Source organism: Pelophylax lessonae (genome assembly GCF_965119305.1).
Source record: "Pelophylax lessonae genome assembly, chromosome: 4".
NCBI lineage: Eukaryota > Metazoa > Chordata > Amphibia > Anura > Ranidae > Pelophylax > Pelophylax lessonae.
In genome coordinates, this window is record NC_138771.1 from 518,169,237 (window position 1) to 518,188,806 (window position 19,570).

At 41.9% G+C, this 19,570-nt stretch overlaps 1 protein-coding gene across 4 annotated transcripts in view; it reads left to right on the plus strand.

The window, feature by feature from the left end:
- BRAF (B-Raf proto-oncogene, serine/threonine kinase) overlaps positions 1-19,570 on the plus strand; it is a 172,100-nt gene that overhangs the window by 134,278 nt on the left and 18,252 nt on the right. For all 4 annotated transcript variants that reach the window (XM_082254636.1, XM_082254638.1, XM_082254635.1 and 1 more), the window contains 6 exons: positions 5,615-5,754; positions 7,191-7,308; positions 7,786-7,870; positions 15,139-15,315; positions 16,101-16,147; positions 18,308-18,426. In XM_082254636.1, the coding sequence (XP_082110762.1) occupies positions 5,615-5,754; positions 7,191-7,308; positions 7,786-7,870; positions 15,139-15,315; positions 16,101-16,147; positions 18,308-18,426 (686 nt within the window). The remainder of the gene's footprint in view (positions 1-5,614; positions 5,755-7,190; positions 7,309-7,785; positions 7,871-15,138; positions 15,316-16,100; positions 16,148-18,307; positions 18,427-19,570) is intronic.

The following is a 19,570-nucleotide window of genomic DNA, read 5'->3' on the forward strand; positions in this document are numbered from 1 at the left end:
TATATTTTGTCACCTCTCCTACCACTAAGCTCTTTATAGTATCTCCACGTGTGTGTTTTTTCTGTGCATTCTAGCAAGGATGCATTTGGGGTGTCTAATAGAAGTAGTTTTTGATTGTACATTTGTAGTGTGATGTGTTATTTTCGTTTACCTTTTCTTTAGTATATAAAGAAAAAAGTATAGCACTTTAAATCTTTTTAAAGGGTTAGTCCATCCAAAACTGATATTTCGAGTTTTTGTATATGCTGGAAACTTGAACCACCTTGACAGTCCATGCTGTCTTTTGAGGACTCTATTGGCTGCCATCGCTGCTACTTTTATCTTCTTCTATTTTAAAATAACCTAGAAGGGAGAGCAGGAACTAGCTTTTCCTTCTCTTTCTCAGAGTGGAAGGAACTTATTACAAACACATTGTATGTTGACAGGTTCACTTTAAACCACCACACACCTTAACAAAATCGAAATAATAATTTTGGATGGACACATTTATTAAAGTGACATTGTCTCCAAACTGATCCTGAAAATAAAAATGTTACCTGAAAAGAAGAAAGTTTATGCTTGCCTCTCCTGTCACCCACACTGCCACATTCCTCATTTGAAGAGAGCTCTAAATACATTACAATGCATAAAATGAGACAGGGGTCGGTGGGAGAACTAGGAGACTGACACACCCAAGAACTGTAGTAGTGTTCAGCAGCACGGACAGAGAGGTATGTGTAAATTTTTTTTTAATTTTCCTTTTCTGGGACACTTTTATTTACAGTTTTTATTTGCGTTTCTTTAATTACATGTTTTAAACTGTATTTTTTTGGGGTATTTTTTCACATACAGTCTAACCTTTGGTATTAGTGTCAATCACCTGGTTTGTTTCTTTTTTTTTTTTTCTTGTGGTTGTTCAAACTGTTAAACAGTAATGCATTTTAATTATGACTGATTGCCCCGAATGAGTAGTAGTCCGATCTATGCCTTTTTTCATGTTGCTCATAAAAAAAGGAGTCGCAATGCGCATACAATCACGTGGAAGATTGCGATTGAACATCACCCTTGTGAGTCAGCACTGACATCTTGAAATATTACTAGTTAGTTTAGCTCAATGCGGCTTTAAAGTAGAACTACAGGCAAAACCTTTTTTTTTTTTTTTTCATTTTGGTAAGAGTAAGGGAGGGTTATAACCGGTCACGTTTTTTTTTTTTTTTTTTTCCGCCATCTGTGTCTCATTTTTGGAAATTTCCCTTTACTTCCTGTCCCATAGCCAAACAGGAAATCAGAGGAACTCCCTAAAAATTAAGGGAATTCCTTGGGGACCCCCAAGTCACCAGAACTAGTGACCCCATCGGAAAGGTTTCCTTTCTGTTACTTTTTTTGGGGACAACCCAACATTTGAGATTTTCTTTTACTTTAACTTTCAATGATCATGGTAAATAGGACAAATATAGAAGGGGCACAGACAACAATAAAAACGGACATCTCCACTCTATCCAAAACTAAAACAAGTCTTACCTTTTAGTTATATTTTAAGCATTCTTATTTTTCATCGCAAAACTAATTTTGGAGAACAACTTTCTTCAATTTTTTTTACATTTTTGTGATTCTAGAAAAAGAACAATGTGGCTTGCAGAGACCGAAGGATTTAAAGTGCAGCCTGCTATCTACTGATCAGAGTAGAACTTCAAACAGCCAGAATGTACATCATATCAATTTGAGTTGTAGTTGCATGAGAAAGATGTTAGTCTGAATAAAAAAAAGTTTCAAGCAATAAAGATTGGTACTAATCTGAAAACTGTTTGGGACTAAAGCAAGTGGTGCTAAGCTGGGGTCAGTAGGCCATCTGCACCATATGTCTTCAGATTTTTGAGAACTACCCCTGTGGGTGCAGGTTAATGTGTAGGATGGCAATCCCCATATCTATTCATCAGGTGTGTTGGGGAAGGCGGTCAGGGCTTTGCAAGTGTTTTCCTGCCCAAGTACAGGGTTTTGGTTACTGCCTCTTTCAGATAACGTTCATCACATGGAAACTCCAAAATTCACAGAAGACCAGTCTTTGAAAACTCAGGAGAACAATGTAGTTGGAATGCCCAATTAATGATATCAAACACCTCCTACTAGTATCTGACTAGTCTCTGGCATTTCCAGAACATGTGAGCGAGGTTCCCTTTTCCCTAAGGCATAATGGAGAGTCTCTTCGAGGAAAGTGGAATATGAGGGGCTCCAATATACTCTGTGTAGTAAAACATAATGCCCCAAGGTAATCTAAATATTAATGGTGTTTTTTGCAGGGTTTCAAGCCACTGCTCTTCTGTAATCTGACCTAGGTCCTTCACCCATTGTTCTTGTCACCATAATGATAGTAAGTTATGTGAGCTGCAAGCAGAGGATTGGAAGAATTTTAAGTGTTACCAGTAAGGTTTAGCTGAGCAAGGTGCCAGCTTTGTTCCATAACAATCAGCTCTGTGATGTATTTATTATGCCACAAATTGGTATACTCATTGAAACCTTGATAGTTGATGGTTGCTTTTATTTGGGCCTAGGTCTTATGGTATAGGGTGAGGGTAGGGTACTGTGCATGATCTAAAGATATTAGTCAGTTATTTCATGAAGTATAGTGTCTCTGTCAACGTTTGGTTAGAATAGCCCATAGAGTCCAGTGCCATCCTCCAAAGTGCTGTAGCTGTGCTGCTAGATATTACAACCATGGTTTGGGGACTGCCTACCCCCTTCTTTCTAGAAAGGTATAGTGTTCCTAGTTTGAATTGAAGGGATTGCCATCCAACGTCCTCACAACAATTTCTATTTTGTGGGATCTTTTTAGGTATCCATATGGGGGTATTGTGAGTAATATATAACATTTCAGGTAGCCATCCTAAAAGGTTCTCTGCCCCCCCCCCAACTCTATTCGGGGGCAACTGGATCCAACGTTTGCATTTTTCCTTAAACTTAACTAGTTTAAACAAACTGTGGACTTCTGCCCATAAAACATGGCACCTCCTGCATGTGGTCATGCAACAGTATCCAACGCTTAGCAACGTCAATAAAAACTATTGCCCTGTTGCCCAAGCTTTGCAAATTAGATTGCATATTGAGGGGAATTCTCAATATTTTTTTAGCAGTCAACGTTTGAAGGTAAAATTCAGAGTGGTCGAAGGTCACTAGTTGAGGTATAAGTTTAGATCACCAGAGAGCTAAAGCCTTAACCAAAAAAAAATTGAACTTTAGCTAGCAGTAGATGGGGTAATAAAGAGTCTGGCTTGGAGTGATCCTTATTAGGGTGATGTGTGTTTGCGCAGGAGATGGAGTAGATGTAAATGATTATTTATATGGACTTCTGCTGGGAGGCTATCTGCACCAGGAGTCCTGTTGGGAGGTAAAGAGTTAGGAACCTCCATTAGCGTGATAAGTGTATGGTCCGAGTCCTAGAGGTCTCTGCTTTCAGGGGTTAATTTGGGGAACATGAGTGTCTAAGAATAAACCCATTTCTAAAAAATGCCCATAAAATATTCCTGCAAGGATATTCTCAGTAGAGAATACAATAGTGCCATTGACAGTTGATAAATGGTCCTGCAATAATTTTGTAAAACATTTATTTTACAATACCAACAATCCAATGCAATTAAATATCAGTTATAATGGCAATATATTATAAGCCTTCCCGAAATGTAATTTTGAGGGTAGGAAGTGATGTGAATGTACAATGTATATGTAAAGCGCTGCATAAATTGACAGCGCTATATAAGTAACTGAAATAAAATAAATAAAAAATAACATCTTAAATCCTTCTTATACAATAACAAAGGAAAAATCCAATGTAAATATACTAAACACTAAAACAACACAAAAAACAATAAAAATTTCAGCGTCTTGCCTTCTTAATCCCACATATATTTCATACAGCCATAAACCATATAATAACTGGCATGAATACCTAAGTACCCTCCATTATAGGATACACAAGCCAGTCTCCCCCTTTTTAAAGACCATCTATTCAGAATTAATGACATCAGAGCTAAACCCGGGGTAACAAGCCACCTTTTCCAAATGTTTTCAAATTAATTTGAGCTGTTTGTATGTTGGTAGATTAGCTTTTCTTTAGATAAAGTATGATTTATGTTTTTAGTTCTTCCAAGATGTGGGAATAGGGGGTTAACCATTTATGAGCAATTAATTCTCGAGTGATGGGGACATATGTATTTTCTGGTAAAATAGCCTCATCCAACATGTTAAATAAACCTATCCCTGGATCTTCTGCTAAAGTAACCTCAAAAACAGATTTTATAGCAGTCAGAACCCCTTTCCAGTATGCATGAAGTTTTGGACATCTCAACATCACTTGGATCAAAGTGGCAGGGCATTATTATTTAAGACAAAAAGGATTAAGACAAAATGGATTCTCCCTACGATGCCAGGCAAATTGTTTTTCTGGAGTGTTATGTCTGATGTAGAAAAAATACCTGTGTAAATTTAGGGGGGAGGGGGGAGGGATAATCTAACCTGTGAGAGTGCAGACAACACCATCTCCCATTGGTGATCTTGGCTGCGTGGGGCTTTGTTTCCTGTAAATAGACTACCAGTACCGTCTGCCATTGCGGCAGACAGCTCGTAGTTCTTAGTGAATTGGGAGGGTACTGATGAGCACTCTGGTAATTCTTTGATCTTAATGCTTCACATACAGAAAGTACGAGCTCATAGCTTTACTGTCTGCAGGTAGAGTCTACAGAAGCCTGGCATTCCATTCCATCTGTTATCTACTGATCACGGGGCAATGCTTTCTAGGCTCCTGTGGGGAAAAATAATAAATACACATTTAATTGCTACAGAAATATGTGCATTCATTTTTTTTCCAAAAGGTTAACTTAAAGTGTTACTAAAGTCTAATTTTTAATTAAAATAACAAATATGTTATACTCACCTACTCTGTGCAGTGGTATTGTTCAGAGTGGCCCCGATCCTCCTCTTCTCGGGTCCCTGGCGGCGATCTTGGCTCCTCCTCTTCTTTTTGTGTCCCCATAGCAAGCAGTTTGCTATGGGGGACAAACTGTGCGTGCCTGCTCCTGACCTGTGTATCTATGGAGCCGCGCTCCGTAGACTTACACAGCGGGACTTAGGCTCGTTCCTCCTCCCTGCATCGGATTGCCAACAGCAAGAGCCAATGGCTCCTGCAGCTGTTTGAATGCTGTGTAAAGAGGAAGAGAGGGGAGAAAAGATGCAGTCATGCACAGCACTGATCTCTTCTCCCCACTCTTCCCCTTTAAACAGGGTAGGGAGGGCACAGGGAAACTGAAAATGTTTTTTATCTTGGTCTAAGCAATGCAAGGTAAGAAACTTTTTTATGTTTAGTATCACTTTAAGTTTTTGCTGCTTAGCAATTAAAATGCCATCCCCATAGCTTGGCCAAGATAGGGCTTTGCCCATAGGGTGTCATTAACAGTCTGGATGAATATTAAAGCAAGCCAGCAGAAATGGTCATGATGAAGTTCTTGGAGGAGAGACCTTGACCTGGAAGTTAACAGCGGAGAACAAAAAAAAATGCCAAATCAGCAATTAAAAGCCAGCCTGAATAAAATTTCACTCTTTTTTTTTTTCTTCTTCTGTTATTTAGATTTGTTTTCTCGTTTGGCAGGTTCCACGCCAGGGTTATCAGCGACCCCTCCAGCCTCTCTCCCCGGATCCCTTACCAATGTGAAGGCTCTCCAGAAATCCCCAGGGCAACAAAGAGAGCGCAAATCTTCCTCGTCCTCCACTGAAGACAGGAGTAGGGTGGTGAGTATCAAGTGCACCTGTCACCTGCATGTTATTGGTAGAAAACAACTAGTTAGCATAAGCAATATATGGTCTTAAAGCCAAATAGGAATTGGTGTTATCTGTATACAAGGCAACACACTGTTGTCAGTTGTCCCTTCTGTAAGAGTCACTCTAACATAATGGTTGACCTAATTCTTCGAGGACCCTGATGTTTAACAGGGCTCTGGGTTAGGGTGAAGAACATAACCAAGTGGACACTGAGATCAGGTGTTATATGGGATGTTGGTTGTGGCGCTACCCTAATAAATATTAGTTTGTACAGACTGTGTGATATCTCCGTAAAAGTGCTATAGTGCATAAATTAATAAATGTCAAAAAGTACAAAATTGCAAAAATGATTACCAATGCAAATATGTAAAATCCACTTCCTAAATAGTTTTTGCAATTTTGTACTTTTTGACATTAATTTATGCACTATAGCACTTTTACGAAGATATCACACAGTCTGTGCAAACTAATATTTATTAGGGTAGCACCACAACCAACATCCCATATAACACTTTGATATTGTACCCCATTCCTAAGGGGTAAGTTGGTGGCAGCTTACACCCCCAAATTTTATCCTACAGTAGATCAACATCCAAATCCGTAGCACTGGTCCCACTAGTTTTTTCCTTCACTGAGATCAGGTGCACAAAGCCAGCTCCATAAAGATATGGCACACACAGGCAGCCCTGACCTCAACCCTGCTGAATACCTTTTGAGATGAATTTTAATGCACCAGAACTTTGCATCCAAATCCGTACCTGACCTAACAAATTTTCTCTGGCTTATTGGGAACCCATTTCCACAGACCATACCCCTAAATCTCGTGGAAAGCCTTTTCACAAAGAGTGGAGACTGATATATCTGCAAAGGGGAAGCTAACTCCCTATGACTATGGTTTGGGAATGGGATATCCAACAAGCTCATGTAGGTGCCCCTAAGCTTTTGGCCATGTATTATTGGTGCTAAATATAATAATAATAAAAAATTCAGTTGTCCAGGGAGTGTTGAGCATATTTATAGTTTGCTCAGTCAATTTCCACTCCTCCCCAAAGCCTATTGGTAATCTAATATGGCTCTGACGGTTTATCACTAGTCAGATCACACAGATGCTGATGAGGAGCAACGTTATGCCAATCAGTGGCTCTGTCTTAACACAGATTCCACTTTTTAGCAGTGGCCAATGTCCCCTTTCTCCTCCCACTATGCTCCAATGTTGCTTGCTGTAAAGATCATGTATCATATAATTTTTGGTAGGTACCTGTATATATTGGTAGGCAGAGGAGTTTTGTCATGGCTTACTTAGCAATTATTCAAGCTTTACCCTAGAGAAATATGATTAGGTCCACTTTGAAACTGCATGTGCATGCTACATAATTTACAGGTTTTCAATGCTGTCCTCTTTGCAGAAAACGCTTGGACGCCGAGATTCCAGTGACGATTGGGAAATTCCAGATGGACAAATCACAGTCGGACAGAGAATAGGATCTGGATCCTTTGGGACAGTGTATAAGGGAAAGTGGCATGGTACTGAATTGTTTGTTTCAATTTCTGTTAAGGTTCTCCTAATCCCCCTAAAGGAAAACTCCAGTAAAGAATATCCTAAATCAAGAAGGGCTAGGTTCATTTTTAAGGGTTACACTAGGCCTGTGACTTTTTTCCCATCTTTGCACGTGACATTGTTGGTGCTTGATGATTTTCTGCTGAAAATTGGAGACGTTGTTGGGGCTGGCATTAAAATAAACCTCTCATTTTCCTTTGCATAGGAAAATTACTCTAAAACCCTGACACATTGCTTGCTTAAAATCCCTTTCAGACTTTTTTTTTTTTTTTTTTTTTTTTTAGCAATGTGTCAGATATACTGAACATAATAAATCAAATCAAATGGATTTCAATTTACATTTTCTTTTTCTTTAAGTGGCTTTCCTTTTCCGTCCCGCTATTTGTAGTTGTCACAGAAAATGTTGCCTTGCTGATTCAGCTCTTCTGTCTGCGTTGTTTCAGGAGATGTAGCTGTGAAAATGTTGAATGTAACTGCACCAACTCCTCAGCAACTACAAGCCTTTAAAAATGAAGTAGGCGTGCTCAGGTAAGTCTTAAAGTCTGTTCAACCCCCCTATTTATCAAGCATAATATACTGTTTAGAGTTTAGAATTATTTGTGATGGATTTAAGTTTAAATGACTTAACACTGATGTTTTACGTCTTTTTATGTGTGCAGTCCTTGTTTTCCATATGATCATTTACTACACAATAAAAGATCTCCAGGGCACTATTTCAGTAGCTGCCTGCTTTAAGGCTGTATATGTCCGATTGAGCGCTTGAATAAGGGATGAGGCAACCCAAGAGCCTTAGAGCCTGTAAACAGGCTTTTTACTAAATAAGGTAAAGAGACCATAAAAAACAGAGCCCTTATAGATTCCATCTAAAGAAACTGTCTTTTGAAAAAGAATCCTTCTGTTACTGAAAAATCTAGGGTCGCTCTGACATGCCTGGCTGGCCATCATACAAGCCGCTTCACTGGCCGGTAAGAATGTGCAGGAGACTGGAAGGGGCAGGGATGCTTGTGAACTGTGATGACCTGGACACCTCTGCTTCACATACTAGCCAGGTCTTTGACCTTTTTTTCTACACTGCATTTATGCAATACAAATTTAAGATAAAATTTCTTGTATCTGTATCAGGTGAGTTAACAAATAGTATCTTTATCGCACAGTACAGGACTCTGGAGTTGACTAATTGACCATTGATTTTATGCTGCTACTTTCAGGTGATGGGGCACTGGCTAAAGCTTTGGCTCCAGTTTTTTGCTGGTGTCCTTAGGTGATGGAGAACAATTTCCTACTATTTTTTTTTCACCAGGTGTAGTTTATTTAATTTGACTTGCACCTTTGTCAAGATCTGACTGCTTATTGCTTTCATGGCTCACTAGCAGTTGCCAGAACAGTTAACCTCGAGTACACCTTGGGACCCATACCCAGATCCTGTGGCAGTATGGCCAACATGCAATGTTTACTTTGGGCACTGGATAATGCGCTTGGTCGCTTCTCGGCCTTTTGGCTAAGATCAAGTGTAATATCTGTTCTTATCAGTTGGTATGGAACCTGATGGTTAGTATCGGTGGGGGCCGACATGAACCAGGGCGCTCCGGAACAACCGGGGGACTGGGAAGTAAGCCACATCAGAGAAAGCCGGAGGGGTCCATTGCCTTCTGATTTGAATGGGTCCGCCCCTACCAGTTTGAAGGGAGCGAGAAAACCAGCTTGTCCGACTGGTTAGTACTGCTCCTGGATGTGATTGGTAAGGAACGGCGGATGGCGGTGGGAGGGCCTTTCCTCCTGGGTTGAATCTGGCCTTGCAAAAGGCTTGTCCCCAGTTGAAGGCAGGCTCACCCTAAGCTGTCTATAGTTCTGATGCCTCCTGGTAGGATAGGGCTACACTTGGTCTGGCCTTTGGGCCGGGGTAGAAAAAGCCCGTAGTGTATGTACCCCTGGGGTGGCAGCCCAGGGGTGCCTTAATTCTCACTGGTGAGGGGCAGCTCGCCTTGAGTTTTTCGGCACCATGGTCACTGCACCTACGCACACTTTTTTAAGCACCTGCCTCTTGGGCAAGGCCCTTTGGCTTCGACCAGAGGAATTTTTATTCCGGCCGGAAGGCCTGCCCTTGTATTTTCACAAGGGCACTAATTCACCTCTCCACTTCCCCCTTCCCCACTTTTTTGTTTGTGTGTGCTTTTTCTTTGTAGTTTGTCACTTTCTATCACCTTTTTTCACTGGCACGACTTGTAGGGTGTGGGTCCTCGGGCCCTGCCTTGAGTCTTGGGAGGGGGTGGATATGGCCTTTTGGCTTAGTCCGCCCCCTCTCATGGGGTCTCCCTTCGGGGGAGCCCTACTTAGTACTCGGTGGGGGCTGTTTCGGCAGTCCCCCTGAAGAACGGGGTCAGTCTGGTTTCGGCCAGACAGACCACGAGTACCTCAAATCCCTGTCAGGAGTCTTGCGCCCCGGGGGATCGAGGTTCGGGTCCTACCTCTTCGGAGGGAAGACCATTTGTGTTCGCACACCCTGTGCACTTTTTGTGTTCCTCACGTTTGTGTGTGTGCACTTTTTTATGCACCGGGTGAAGCCTTTTGAGTGTGTTTCACACGCTACGGGCTTAAAAAAAAAAAAAAAACTGGATAATGCGCTTGGTGCTCACTTTGGCACATGGTGCAGCAGGTACAGTTAGCCACAGTGCGCTGTTTGGGCCATCGTTCATTCCTATGGCACCCAGACCCTAAAGACTCCTTTTGATGGTATGCCCACCTTAGCAGTTAAAGCCTACACCCTGAATGGGACCGGTGACATGAACAAGGTAAGAAAGGGGTTTCCCTATCCTCTTATATATAACTGGTTCCTAGATGTACATGTCCTAATGGCTTTGCCACACACTATTTCTCTATCTTACAAGACATACTGCAGTGCCATGCACACAAGCCGTTTACAGGGCACCCGTGTGAAGGAGTTTACACCCTTGGAGGTCCATGTATAAAAAGTTTTCTGAATGTTACACAACCGCACAGCTCCAACAAAACTTGCCCTATTCTGTCTTATAAATAAACTTCTTGTCTGATTGTAAGCGCTAAAACAAACAAAAACGTAAATGTATTTTATTGGGCTTTTATGTGATAGACCAACACAAATTGGCACATAGTTGTGAAGTGGAAGGAAAATGATAAATGGTTTTTAATTGTTTTTTTTTTAAATATCTGAAACGTGTGGTGTGCATTTCTATTCAGCCACCTGAGTCAATATTTTGTAGAACCACCTTTTGCTGCAATTACAGCTGCAAGTCTTTTTGGGAATGTCTCTACCAGCTTTGCACATCTAGAGAGTGAAATTTTTACCTATTTTTTTTTTTTTCAAAATCGCTCAAGCCTTTTCAGATTGGATGGAGAGCGTCTGTGCAAATTTCAAGTCTTGCCACAGGGTCTCAATTGGATTTAGGTCTGGACTTTTGACTGGGTCATTCTAACGCATGACTATGCTTTGATCTCAACCATTCCATTGTAGCTCTGGCTGTATGTTTAGGGTTGTTGTCCCGATGAAAGGTGCCCCAGTCTCAAGTCTTTTGCAGACTCTTAATTTTTTTCTTCTAAGATTGCCCAATATTTGGCTCCATCCATCTTCCCATCAACTCTGATCAGCTTCCCTGTTGATGAAAAGCATCCCCACAACATGAAGCTGCCACCACCATGTTTTACAGTGGGGATGGTGTGTTCAAGATGATGTGCAGTGTTAGTTTTCCGCCATACATAGCGTTTTGCTTTTAGGCCAAAAAGTTCAATTTTGGGCTCATCTGACCAGAGCACCTTCTTCCACATGTTTGCTGTGTTTTGCACATGGCGTCTCGCAAACCACAAACGGCACGACTAATAGTTGTCCTGTGGACAGATTCTCCCACCTGAACTGTGGATCTCTAAAGCTCCTCGAGTTTCTATGGGCCTCTTAGCTGCTTCTCTAATTAATGCTCTCCTTGCCCGGCCTGTCAGTTTAGGTGGACGGCCATGTCTTGGTAGGGTTGCAGTTGTGCCATACTCTTTCCATTTTTTGGATGTTGGATTGAACAGTGCTCTGTGAGATGTTCAAAGCTTAGGATATTTTTTTTTTTTTTTTTTATAACCTAACCCTGCTTTAAACCTCTCCACAACTTTTTCCCTGGCCTGGTGTGTTCCTTGGCCTTCATGATGCTGTTTGTTCGCGAAGATTCTCTAACAAACCTCTGAGGGCTTCAGAGAATAGCTGTATTTATGCTAAGATCAAATTACACAAAGGTGGACTCGATTTACTAATTAGGTGACTTCTAAAGGCAATTGGTTCCACTAGAATTTTGTTAGGGGTATCGGATTAAAGGGGGCTTAATACAAATGCACGCCACCATTTTCAGATATTTATTTGTAAAAAAAATTGAAAACCAGTTATTTTCCTTCCACTTCACAATTATGTGCCACTTTGTGTTGGTCTATCACATAAAATCCCGATAAAATACATTTACGTTTTTTTTGGTTGTAACTAGGGATGCACCGAAATGAAATTCTTGGCCGAAGCCGAATAATAATGAAATGCTTGGCCGAAGGCCGAATACCGAACGCGGTGTTTCGCATTTTTTCCATTTATTTTGCCAATTTTTTGTCCTCTCTTGTCCTCTCATGTCTCTCTCTCTCTCTCTCCCTAAATGTTACTGTAGGGAATGGGATTCAGTGCACACTGCAGCCTTGTACCATAGGGTTAATGTTAGTGACACTGTAGGGATTGGGAAGGATGCTGGGAATGGAAATCAGGAAGCATGCAGGCAGCCTTGTAAATTTTAATTGCAGATACAGGGCACTGGGCAGGTCAGGGTTAATATGGTAACATCAATTACTCAGTGACAGTCAGTCAGTGTCAGTGTGGACTCGATCAGATTATACAGTGACAGACAGTCTCTCATAGTGGTGGTAGTAGGAGGCTGGAGGTGGACTAGTAGGAGCCTGGAAAGGAGCACAGCCGCATACATACATTACTCACTCGTGCACTGCAGCCCGCCCCACACATTCAGTGAGTCTTACTCTCCTCCCTAGTTTTTTCAATGGCACATTCAGGAAGCCAATCACGCCGTGAGTAGCGGCACAGCGGAACCAATCAGGTGTGCAGGCACGCGTGATTGGTTCGCTGTGCAGCTAATCATGGCGTGATTGGCTCCCTGAATGTGCCATTGAAAAAACTAGGGAGGAGAGTAAGACTCACTGAATGTGTGGGGCGGGCTGCAGTGCACGAGTGAGTAATGTATGTATGCTCACCGCTGAAGTGTCCCGGCTTCACGGAAGTCTGCGAGTCCTCCTGTCCTCCTCCGAGTCCCTTCCCCCTGCCTATGTAAATATCGTGACCTCGGCGATATGAATATCGCCTACAGCCACAGAACGATAGTCGATATTATATCGACTATCGTTCAGCCCTATTGTTCGGCACAAAATTATTCGGCCTTTTGACTTATTCGGCCGAACACCGAAAGTGCTATTTTTTCTATTTTCGGCCGAATAATGTTCGGCCGCCGAACATTTGGTGCATCCCTAGTTGTAACATGACAAAATGTGAAAAATTTAAATACTTTTTCAGGGCACTGTACTGCATTATGGCCACTAGATGGCACTTACTATAATACAAGATAGTTCTAGTGTACTTATTATACATAGACCTCTTAGTGCCGGGTCACACTTGTGCAATGCGCGAATTTGCAGCCTGTTCCCGCATCGCAAACGCACATCTGGCAGTTCACACTGCCATATGCGATACGCTGGGGGTGTCAATGAAATGTTAATGACACCCCCAGTTTGATCGCATATCGCAGTGCGATCTGACAGTTCGCACAGGATCGAATCGCAAAAGTGTGAACCACTATGCGATCCGATCCTGATGCGGCTGAAAAAATGCCTCATGTGCGTGTTTGGTGCGGGTGCAGTGCGAATTTAGCCATACAAATTGTATGGCTGAATTGGCACTGCACATCCGATCGCATTTAATGAAGGAGCAGTGCGCTCCGATATTACATGCAATCGCCGCACACGCGGAAGTGTGAACCAGCACTTATCGCTTTTTACTTACGTTTGTTTTGCTATTCGGCATTATGGGTAAATTTTTTTATCTGTTTAAATTTGGCTTTTTTTACCTCACTACCAGAAGTTCCTCTCCAGCTAGTAAGGTAGTGTTTTTAGGATTCCTAATTGTGCACTTCCAGCTGCCATTTCCTATCGACAATGCAAGCTAATCGCTTTTTTTTTTTTTATCTCACCTTTTTGTCCAATTCATCCAATGTACATCCATTGCCTGGGTAATTGGGGTTTTCCTCACAACTGACACACTGAACCCCCCCCCCCCTTAATCCACATTCATTCACTGAACCCCCTTAATCCACATTCATTCTCTTAGTACAGTGCAGGGGAAGACCCTGACTTTGCAGTGAAGGATTACAAGTGCTTGGAAATGGTAGTACATAGGACAGACGGGCTAATCTGCTGCGGGCCCTGAGGAAACTCCAAGTTCTTCTCAAGTTGAAAGACTGGGTCTAACATAAACAGGGTTCCAGCCCCAACTGGGCTTCTTTACAGATGACCATCATATAGCCTGCCTGACAAAGGCAAAGTTTACTGCGGTTCTGTTAAATTTATTCAAAAGGCTATTACCACTTCTGGCATTGCTGGAGGCTATCGGCTATAAATGCGCTCCCGGCTCTCCTCCCCTTTACTATATTCATGTACCAGAATTTCGTAGCACACTTACTGTGGCAGAATAAAATGGGTATTGCAGACATTTAGCAGAAGCGGCTTTCACCATCACAATTTACAGCAGTTTCTCCCTTAGCTTCTCACCATATGCTGTCTACTGTGGACTTAAGGAAGAGTATATTAGTCTCTGGATAGATACTCCTAGGGCTGCACAGCCCACACATGCTCCCAAATGCACAGAAATGAGGGCCTTTCGTGGAAAGCCTTGGGCCTTATACACTGATTGGTTTAGCTCAGAGGTTACTTTCTCATTCTGACAACTTCAAAGCCTTGTATTCTATGAACGTAGAAATGGTCTGTCCTCGGTGTGGACCTGGGTGTTCTTGCACTGAATACTCAATCTACTGTTTCAATTGAGGGTACCTTCTCCTTTAGAGATTAGGTGTTTGAAGACCCTTTTAAAAGTCCCGCTTTTCCCTGGCAGGCCCTGCCGTACATCTTGCTATAGCCACTTTATCTGTTCCCCAGACTATGGCCAAAGCCATAGGAAGGTTCACCCTCATTATTTTATTCCTTATTCCACTTGGCTGTGTGCTCATTTGGCCGCCTTTTTTCTTTTTTTTAAAAAAAAATAAATATATATAGATAGATATAGATAGGGCTTCTGCCCTCAGGGAATGAGTTGTTCCTTCTTTGCCCAATCCCACATTGAGGTCTGATCTTTAAGTCTGGGCAGCATCTAGAATGGGGACATCCCATGGTCTAGGAAATGTTTTTTGTGTCCTGTGCTATACAATTACTACCTGTAAATTCCATATTTTGGAGTACAGGGCACAGGTCCCTCCCCTTTTTTTCTCTGTGATCCTTATATTTGCTGAAAAACTAGAGCCTCACAGGGTGGACTGGGTAAATTCGGATATACTAGGGTTCAGACTGTGTAACACTTTTTCCATTGTTTAATCATCTGAAGGTAACCGCATATAACCTATGACCTTTGAATCACTTTAGGTGTATGTACTGTATGTAATTTACAGGTACATCAAAATTCAAATGTTTTGACTATTATAGGAATACATGGGTGAACTGAATGATGTTGTGTTAAACTGACCTTTCTGTTGCAGGAAAACTCGGCATGTGAATATCCTGCTTTTCATGGGCTATTCTACCAAACCCCAGCTGGCAATAGTCACCCAATGGTGTGAGGGTTCCAGCCTCTACCACCATCTACACATCATAGAGACCAAATTTGAAATGATCAAGCTTATTGACATTGCACGGCAGACAGCACAAGGCATGGAGTAAGTTGCCCATTGTATATGGAACGTTACAACCGGTCTGGCTAATCTGTGGGAGCTTGTTGAAGGCCTTTTAAAGAAGTGTGGTTTGGCATTAGGAATATACCCCTTGGCCTCAGATGCCAGCAGGGTTCATCGATTTCGATAAACCAGAGATGACTGCTCAATGTATCGCTGCTAAAAAAAAAAAAAAAAACTTTCTTAAAAAAATTAGCACAACACAAAGGCTCTGATGTTTTACCACTGCACTTAGTGTGTTTTATTCAAAACCTCTCAGTGCATTATGAAACTAGTTGCATCATTTGTCCTGTGCTAAATAGTTATATTAGCAGTGATACGTTGACTGGCCTTTTTGATTTATGGACATTTGCAGCTAGTGAGCCCAACCTGCATCCTGCAAAGCTGGAGAGTGTGGACAACTTGAAACGACATTCATTTTTTGATACTTCACTATCCTTATTGGTCAGCACACTGGTAACCATGATAGCAGGCAGTGGAGTCGGCATCCTATTCACTACCATATTTGCACCTGTGGCTTCCATAGAGGATAATGGCTTGCTCGTGACCATCTGGATGGGCTAAGTGATGGCAGGGAAAGGGACTAGTACCACCACCCACCCAATTGCCTTGACACATTATAATTGGGTGTAGACGCTTCTGTTACTAAGCCCTATAGGATTGCTGGCTATTTTTATGCCCCTGATTAAAGCATATTGAGCCCTTCTCTCTTTTTTTTTTTTCCACTTTTTTTCAGTTCATATTTTAACTTATTTTCTCATTTGTCTCAGCTACTTGCACGCCAAGTCAATCATCCACCGAGATCTGAAAAGCAATAGTATCCTTTTCTAACACGTCTTCCTAAAGATTATCTGGTACAATTTTGGAGCATATATACGAACAGGTGTTGCTGTTAGAATTGCTAGTTACCGAACCCCTTTCTTTGTGTTTTTTTAAGTATTTATAGTGTAATGAGAGTGTCAAACAAACTTCTAAGAGTCCAGTTTTTTACTGTTTTTAGTGTTAAAATTCATTTGCATCAGACAGCACTCTGTAAAATCTACCTAAGCTAGGTAAAGGTATGTAACTAATCAAGTGCTTAAAAAAAAGTCCATTCAACTTTTTATTTATTGTCGCCATTTTTTACTCTGCCTCTTTCCTGCTTGTTTCCTCCCCCAACAGCCAGCTTCTTTTTTTTTTTTTCCTTTTTTTTTTTTTCTTTTTTGTTTTCTTCTTTTTCTTTTCTTTTTTTTTTTCTAATTTGCATCCCTGTTCCGGCTCACTTATGTTTGCCCTTCAGCTCCATTGTCCTACTGCACATGCACAAGATAAATCACATGATGTCATACTCCTCATCCTACACATGCACTGTTCAACATTTACATTAATTTGACGGAAAGATAAGCCTTCTCCAAGATCTCGACAATAAAATATATATATACACATACAGTACTGTGCAAAAGTTTTAGGCAGGTGTGAAGAAATGCTGTAAAGTAAGAGTGCTTTCAAAAATATATATTTTTTTTTTTGTTTGTTTTCATCAACTTCCGAAATGCAAAGTGAATGAACAGTAGAAAAATCGAATCCGAATTTGGCGTGACTACCCTTTTGTCTTCAATTCTTACACTTGCACACTTTCACAAAGTCAAGTAATTAACCTATTATACCAAGCGGGTACCAGTGATCATCAATTTCATATGTAGGTTGAAACAGTCAATAACTGAAACAGAAACCACTGTGTAGGAGGCATCAAACTTCATGAAGAATGGTCAAACTCTGCTACTGAGGTGAGGTTGTGTTGTAGAAGACCGTTTCATGACACCATGGCAAGACTTGAGCACAGCAACAAGACACAAGGTAGTTATACTGTATCAGCAAGGTCTCTCCCAGGCAAAGATTTCAAAGCAGACTGGGGTTTCAAGATTCGCTAATCAAGGTCTTTTAGAAGCAGAAAGAAATTGGCAACATTGAGGATCATAAGTGCAGTGGTCAGCCGGGGAAAAGTAATGCAGCAGATGAAAGACGACACATGCTTATTTCCCTTTGACATCCGAAGATTTCCAGCAGTGCCAGAACTGGTGGAAACCAGTGGGACCCAAGTACACCCATCTACTGTTCAGGAAAAGTCTGTCCAGAAGTGGTCTACATGAAAGAATTGTGGCCAAAAAGCTATACTTCCGACATGGAAACGCAGCTAAGAGACCCAACTATGCACAAAGACACAGGAACTGGGGTGCAGAAAAATGGCAGTAGGTGCTCTAGGCTGAAGAGTCCAAATTTTACATTTTTGTCTGTAGCAGGAGGGAGTTTGTTCACCGGGCTGTAGAGCGGTACAATAAAGAGTATCTGCAGACAACAGTGAAGCATCGTACAGGATCCTTGCAAGTTTGGGGCAGCTTTTCTGCAAACTTATTTATCTTATCTATCTATCTATCTATCTATCAAGGCAAATTACACCACGTGTGTTTGGGTGCCATTTATTCCTAATGGCACCAAAAAACACGGTACAAGTTTGTTCGCGATTCTCTTACGCCAATTGTGGAAAAGCGGATAGCGCAAAGCTATTCCCCGAAAACTCCTGCACCTTTTTGGGTGACTGCATTTCTTCACACCTGACTAAAAGGTTTGCACAGTACTGTATATAATTCCCCCCCCCCCCCCCAACAGATTATTGTAATGTTGTATGGCTCTTCAACAGAAAAGGTGCATGTTATTTGTGCTCTTCATGTTGCTAATGCACAGTACAATACTGCAAGATCTTGTGGTTTAGGGGAGAGATCTGATAATTTGACCCATTGAAAATCTGTATTCAGTGCCTTGTTTGCATATTTGTTTGCTTTTTGAGGTGACAGGAAGACCCCATACAGCCGCAATTGGTGTAGGAAAAGGGATGAGACCTTCTGAAGCCACCCTGAGTGGTCAAGGAGGATGCATGGGATCTCCTCTTTATTCAGCCAACTTTTAGGAACATAGCTTGTCCTTCCTTAACTTTCCCTAGATATTTTTCTTCATGAAGACCTCACGGTAAAGATTGGTGACTTTGGTCTTGCCACAGTGAAATCGCGGTGGAGTGGCTCACACCAGTTTGAGCAGTTATCGGGTTCCATTCTATGGATGGTAAGATTGTCTTTTTCTGTTTTTGAAAAATATATTTCTCTTCACTGACGGACACCGCTCTGTCTTCAGACCATTGGGGCTTTATGCTGCTCTCTCTTCAGGAGTAGGACTAGGCGGAATCCTTTTTGGTTACGTCCCTGGAGCAGTCCCAAAAGAGTATACCATCACTTCCTGCTATAGGACTTCCGTTTTTCTGCCTAATCCGGACTAAGGACCTTGCTCTCTGCTTGGATCTGCGGTCCTGTCATTTTTTCCTTCTTTTAATGAGATTAAAAATACTTTTTATAGATTATGTTGTTCCTGTGTGAACTACAATCAACAGCCGTTCTGGGCGATGCACTGGATATTCTAGATCTAGATCCCTAGACGAGCAAGGATTCTTTCCCCTCAGGTAATATCTTCCCTGCAGTGGGGACGATTCCTCAAAATTGGAGAAAGGGCAGACATTGGGCTCAATGGTAACCCTTAAGAATCCCCACAGATGCAAGCTCCTGGGGGGGGGGGATCATCTAGGGTGAAACAGTCATAGCTCACAGGGTAAGTGCTCACACCGCGATGGGAGACTTCCTGACAGGCATGGGTTCAGATCCACATGTTGGCCTTCACCGGGGAAGGAGCCACTCCACGCAGGGTAAGTACTCCGACGGCCAGCGTAGCCATGGGAGACTTCCTGAAGACCTAGGATCTTATCCTGATGTTGGCTCCGTGTGACCTTGGACAAGTCATTTTAAAAGGGAGCTCATACTCGGGCACCTGGGTCACCCAGGTAAGTCAGACAATTACAGAGAACAGAGAGTGATCTCTCTATCAGCTGTACACATAAGAGGGAAGGACCGTTGGGAAGTAGATCTTCTTAGTCATTCCATCAAGCAAACAGCGTGGGAACTGAATCCCAGAGTGTTTCAGCTCCTGGTTCAAAAGTTTGGTCATCCAGAAATAGGTCTGTGTGCCACCTGGCAGAACAGAAAAGTAAGCCAGCTCTTTTCCCTATCACTACAGAGGAACATGTTGGGCTTGAATGCTTCGGCACAGCCATGGCAGTTTAAACTAGTATATGCCTTCCTCCTCTAACTCTGATTCCGAGAGTTCTACAGAAGCTCAGCGGATTTCCAGACCTAAGTCTCATTTTAATTGTGCCTGGGTG